This window comes from Saccostrea cucullata, unplaced genomic scaffold, assembly GCF_032062105.1.
Source record: "Saccostrea cucullata isolate Sc308-1 unplaced genomic scaffold, CSIRO_AGI_Scuc_v1 ctg1212, whole genome shotgun sequence".
Taxonomy (NCBI): Eukaryota; Metazoa; Mollusca; class Bivalvia; order Ostreida; family Ostreidae; genus Saccostrea; species Saccostrea cuccullata.
In genome coordinates this window covers 227,475-234,246 of record NW_026924449.1, presented here as the reverse complement: position 1 = coordinate 234,246, position 6,772 = coordinate 227,475, and the positions used below count along the sequence as shown (strand labels likewise).

Here is a 6,772-nt window from a genome sequence, read left to right as displayed (position 1 = left end):
TTTTTTTACTTTTACTCATCAAACATGATACACTGTTAAGTCTGTTATATTTGGGAAAAAAACAACTCTTTTTGGTTACAAATTAGATAGATATTTAGAAAATGATCGATGGGTACCTTTTTCTTTGGCTCCGTCTGGATAGGTGTCAAACCAATAAATTCCGCCATGGCTTTTTTCCACTTGGTATAAGGACATCTTTTGGAGACAATATTTAAAACATCGTAGAGGGTTGGTGCCTGACTTCTTCTCTCGATGTCAAAAAGATTTCTTTCGTAATGAGGTCTAGTTTTCTGTATGAAGAGAAAGGTACAGATAATGTCTTGTAAAATTAATTTTCTGAATAAATGCATGCTATTTTTTAATATATATATTTCAATAAAAAATCGTATGAAATAGTGAAACCATGCATTTTCACCAAGATTTTTATTTCAATCTGTTGTTATGAAAATATCAGTTGAAAGCTAAGTAAGACAATACCGAGTACTCGGGCCTCTTGGCTTTCTGCAGAAGAACCCGGTATTCCTTCTCTGCTTCCTCCAAATCTTGGTCCAAGCTCAGTTCCTTACTATAGCGTTTACAATTCACCAGAAACTCAGGAATGGGTTTCACATGTGGATTCTAAGAAGTAATCAATCAGTAGTTCTCATCAACAGCATCTATCATTCTTTCATTATTTTGATAATAAAATATCAATTAAAGAATCGTTTCGTTCACTTTACATATCCTTCCAACACAATTCATCTTATCTCTTTGGTATTATTTTAACAAACATATATATTGATTGAAAAAATAATGAATGTGTTAACAAATTATATATTTTATAATAATTAATACGTATCGCTCTAATCAAATGAATTTGTAATTACTTTCATCTCTGGTACATACGTATATGATATTACTAAAATATTTTCGAAATTATGATAAATATCCTTTCAAATATACATGTAAAAGACTTTTTATCGGTCTTCGACCGATATTGTTGTCTCGGGCTGATAAAGGGCGTGACTTAAAGAGGGTATAAATAATTTTACATGCATTTAACAAAGAATAATCATTCATCATTCAGAACACATTTTCTCACACACATAAAATCAAATAATCAGCGTGTAACAGTATAATTTATTTACAAATTCCGTATAGGCTCGATCGTTTATTTTTTTTATCATGTCAGAAATGACTCTTCAGCTTTTGCATCTAATAATTGTCCCCGCTTGAAAAGTGGGGTATATTAATTTGGGTTTGTCCGTCCGTCCGTCCGTCCGTCTTTCTGTTTGTCTGTAACGCTTTCGTTTCCACACGATATCTCGAGAACCCTTTGAGCTTTTGCAATGAAATTTAATATAGCAACTCGCTATGGACTAAAGAAGATCCCTATTGATTTTGAGGTCAAAAGGTCAAAGGTCGAGGTCATAAATTCGCAAATTCTGTATGTTATAAAACTTTCGTTTCCACACGATATCTCGAGAACCCTTTGAGCTTTTGCAATGATATTTTACATAACAACTCCCTGTGCTCTAAGGAAGACTCCTATTGATTTTGAGGTCAAAAGGTCAAAGTTAAAGGTCGTAAATTTACACCTTCTGTTTGTATGAAACACTATCATTTTTGGGCGATATTTCAAGAAGATTTTGAGCTTTTACTATGTAATATTATACCAAAACTCCCTAGGACCTCTCTCACTCCTCTCAAAGTGCCCCGCCCCGTTTGTTTTATTAGTATTTACTGTATTACATGTCGCTATTTTTAGCACAGGGACATGAGGAGAATTATTACGTATAAAACAGGTTCTCTGTGGACTTTATATTCTTATTACATCTATTAAAACTGTTTAATAAAGGTTAAATTAGACACCATGCATTGTGTACAATTTTGACAATATCGAACGTGAATATATACATGTATGTCACTTCATGTTTGTATACAATTGTCGCCATGTTACAGCGGCTCCGTGGTCTAGTGATATGTCTCTCGCTTCAAATGTGAGAGGGCCCGGGATCGCATCTCGGACGATCCTTTTTTTTCGAAATACTTTTCTTTTTTTACTAAACGGTAGTATTCAGCATGTGAAATGAAAAATTTATGAGGTCTTGCTTGTACAAACTCATAATATCATCATTACAGTGTGATAAATATTCCATATAAAAAAGAATCTTCTACACACATAATAAAGAATAATCCATCAAACCTTTATATCCATATTGGCATATTTTATTTGCTTACATTGTATGTATACATTTGTATACATTTAATAATTCTACAAATTCAGTGAAGGGGATCCGAACCCCCGAACCCCCCCCCCCAACCCCCGAACTGCGCATGGTTTACTTTTCCCTAAGCAGGGGACACAAATTCTCAGAATTAGCTTGTATTATTTTAAAATCAACTACAATTTTTTGTATAGAGAATATGAATGTACCATTTCATGTCTGATCATGATTAAATGCTAAATGTCCATAGGGTGAAATAAAAATCCGTATCAACCCTGCAGGATTCGTATCAGCCCAGGAAGCTGATACAACTTTTGTAAAGTAAACTTTTAAAATCGTATGCAAAAATCTCTGCATTTATTATTTGGTAGGCAATAAACTTAAATGAGTTTATGTATTCGATATTTTTTACGTAAATTTTATTGTTTATATAGAGATTCAATGGTTAAAGAAATAAATAAAACCCGGAACTACCTCAATAAACAGGACATGAACTTGAAACTCTCCTTCTTCCTTCATTTCCTGTAAAATCAATTATACAATATCAAACACATATCAAACACATATAAATTATACACAAGCGCGTGGTAAAAGCTGTCATTATTTTTCAGAGAAAAAAGTTTAAGGACCCTCTCTCTCTCTTTCTCTCAAAAGGATGGGAACTATTTCCTTCTCTTAATTTGATTATTATATAAATTTTTAAAATATACTTGTGAATTCAATTAAGTGTAAATACTTTGTTTTCGGGTCTTCGTCATACAAAATAAGACAAAATAAGATGATAAATAATAAAACTGGAAACAAAATCGCAAATTCTTAGCCACATAAGACGTGACACTAAATTAAACACATGTTTCGGTATTTTTTCTCTTTCAAATATCTACTACCTTTACATTATCGGAACGTAATCTTTATTTGTTTTGAGAGACGTGCACATTGGTTTATCTCTAGAGGGTGCAATGCTCACTCAGGGAAAAACATTTTTTTTCTTTTTTGCAAATATTTGAAGCAAATTTAAATTTCTGAACTCACACAACAAAACTTTAAACACGCCATAATGATCCGCCAGCCCATTTATAAAAAACCTATTTTTATATGACCTGGTCGACATTTAATTCTCTGAAATTTAAATTAAGGTCAGCTATACAATACTAAAGAATAAGTCGATCGAAATACCACCGAGTATAGTTACATATGAAGTGGTGAAAATTTCTGACGAACTTCCTTACGGTTATTTTGTGAACTTTATATGAAGTCAAATTTTCAGATAAAGCACTTTCGTTTTGAACATTAACAGGTATATAAAAAATAAACGAGTTTTTATATCATTATTTAACAACCAATAATGCATTTCACATACTCTGATTTTCCCACAATAATAATAATAAATGATCTCTGATCGAAATAGAATAAATAAAATATAAACTGAGGCACAAATTATTTTATAGATCATTGATTTTGACCTATAGATAACTATCATTGTTGAAGCCTGGGAAGTAGATATAGAAAATAAAATACATTATAACTTCATTTTTTTTGCACGTTCTGTTATGAGTACTGTTACTATTGTAACTACTTGATTAAATTAATTACAGAAAAAAGAGATTTTACCTTAGTTCCGCTCATTCTGCGTTTCTTTCCTGAAACGAACAAACCGAAAGTAGAAATTTACAAGTTTACCGACGGAGCATTAGTCCTGCAAAAAAAAAAAATATCTAGGGTACGGCTTAGCGACGCATAAAGAACCTTGAATTTACAGTCTGTCTAGTCCTTTATATGTCTTGATTTGCAAGTGTAACTGGTACTTTCTCTGTTTGTGTTGATGCTAAATATGCAGGTTACCGGACTTGTGCAATAAAAAAGAAAATCCTGATATTAACCATTCCCCTAACGCTGCTCCATACAATTTATAGTGACTTCCTTGTTGTAAAATGTATGAGAGTTACCTACCTTTGATCGCTATAGAAAAATCTAGAATGTAAATCAGCGGTCTTTCAGTAAACGTGAAGACGTCTAGAATAGGTCTTATTTTCGAAATGTTCAAATAACACAAACGATAGTGAGCTAGCCTAATGAATTATGATAAGCATTTTAAATATGTACTTTCTTTAAAATATCTGCAGTATAATAATCTATCAAGCACTGAAAGAATTAATTTTATTAATTAAATAACATACTGCACACAACAATGTAATTATTTCAGTATATATAACAGTTATTGTAATAAATAAGAATATTTCTTTATTCGGTGGAATTTTTACAAATTCAACATTTTCAAGGCTTATAGTGTGTGGTATAAAAAACATTGAAATCCGAGAGTTGAACAGAAAGGAGCTTATGGAAGTTTAATCGCAAGTCGCATCAAACGGGAAGATTTGCATAACGATGTTGTCGAACTTATTATTAAGTCCGATAGTCAATTAAATATATACAATTGAACTGCTACAAGATAGCTAACTTAAACTTACATTGTATCAGTTTTTGAAAAATGGATCTACTTTTTTTATTTTCACTAAAAAGGTCATTCTGTAGTTACGTGCATCAGAATATCGATCACGCACGTATAGTTAGTAGTTACTGAATCGTTTTAAAAGTGAGGAGAGTGGGGAGTCGGGGAAAAAACTGACAAAACATGTTCAAACTTGAAAATCCTATTTTGAAGAGAGGGTGTCCAAGTTACCTTCTTTCGTAACTAGATTTCACACATACTTTACCACATTACCCTGATTTGACTCTAATGCAACAAATTTTTAAAAATGAGGGAGGGGATTACAAATCTTTCTATGAACATTTAAAAGTTTACAGCCCCCACCTCCCCCACCCGACACTTCATGCCTTTGGGATCAGAACAAATTTATATGTAATTGTGAAAATGAACGTTGGAACAAAATATACACCAATATTCAAATTTGAAGCAAAGCAAAGCAAAAACGGACCACCAAAAGATATCAAAAGTAGGAACAGCTGCCATGGAGGAGTAAATATCTTTTGTTAATCATAACCGGTCACACCCGCCGTGTGCTTCTTGTCATGATCGGGAAAACTGACAAAGCCGTAGACGATTCAGTGCAAATAATAAACTAACAATGTAACGAAAAAAAGTCATTCAACATTCGCCATAATGTCAGATTGCATTTGCTGAAAGATCAATATAATGACCATAGAACTTGCAAAATGAGACTGTTATCCCTGTTTCATGAACTTGTTTTTCAATAGCTTGCTACTTTTTAGAAAATGTTCTTAGTTAGAACGTGCTCTTGTGTATCGAATCAATCTGGACGCATAGACCTCATTAGCAGGTGGTAAGGGTATATTGCTACATATAAGTAATGGAAGCTGACGGTTGAAAAGCTAAAGTCATCACGTTTATCATTTGAAGTTTTGTTGTTAGATTATCATTAACGTCTTTTTCAAGTAAAATATCCAAATACATGTATAAAACAGATGTCAGGGTGACAGGGTGAAGGTGGAACCCTTGGAAACTCTGACAGATTGTTGGGTGTCCTTACACTACACTACATAGATTCTGACGGTCAGAAACTTAACCATCCTTTTATTATCAACCTCAGAGCGTTTCAACAAAATAAATTTGTAAAATGACCAATGAAAACACATTTGATGTACGTAAATTCACGCGATGAATTTTTATTTTTTTTAAAAAGTCAGCTGTCTATGGTGTAAAAATCTTGGACTTTAATTTATCGTGAGAAACGGTTGTATAAAGTGTTAAAAGTCTTAAAACTGATGGCAAGGGAAAAAGAGGTTCTGGACAAAGGCACTTGGCGTTACTTATTTTTCTTTTAATAAAAAATATACCCCCTACCTAATAATAAAGGTAGGGGGGATATTTATATTTTATACAAGAGGTTAAGCAAAAACAGCTGCGAATAGCCAGAGATGTATTATCTCATTAGAGAAAAATGTGTGGATTTAAAAATAAGTAACGTCAAGTGCCTGTGGTTCTGGAGTCCTTAAAATAAAATAACTAATCATGGAAACGTCATTGAGAATATGCAGCAATTTAGTGACACTAGCCCTTATTTTGTTCTGTAGAAACTCGAGCTTTGTTTTTTTCCTGTATATATATTCTGTACGAATTCATCATAGTAATGCCAAGACATACTAGTATCTAGTAATGTAGTACTCACGTAAGAAAATTTTATGTTAGTACTTTTTGTTAGACTAAGTGTATTAATTTCCCACTGACGGTGACGGTGAGTACAAGATGTACTGATAATCTACAGAAAATGACTTATCAGCACTATCCGCCCGTGTACACTATACGATGTCTGAGTGTGAGTATATACATCCTTGTTACCTACACACACACTGTCTGACAACATGTGGGCACCTGGTGAGACTGACTCGTTATGACGTCACAATACACATTATTACCTAACCTACTATATAAATTATAATTAGGCATTTTGAACTGTTTCACGGTTTACTTTATGTTTTTGCGTGATCATGAAACAGTGAACTGTTGACCGGTCCACAGAATGAACTGTTGCCTGTTTAAAGCGTCATCGTGATATTCAATCGTTTTGATGATAACGACATCACTA

The 6,772-nt window shown here is 32.9% G+C and overlaps 1 protein-coding gene across 1 annotated transcript; it reads right to left on the bottom strand.

Annotated features, from left to right (window-relative positions):
• Positions 1-116: 116 nt before the first annotated feature.
• Positions 117-4,059, bottom strand: LOC134266441 (uncharacterized; the record flags this gene model as incomplete). Its single annotated transcript, XM_062748680.1, has 4 exons — positions 3,819-4,059; positions 2,682-2,729; positions 478-618; positions 117-290 (listed from the first exon to the last, which is right to left on the bottom strand). Coding segments are annotated over exons 1-4 (378 nt in total), but the record flags the coding sequence as incomplete, so codon positions are not given.
• Positions 4,060-6,772: the final 2,713 nt, after the last annotated feature.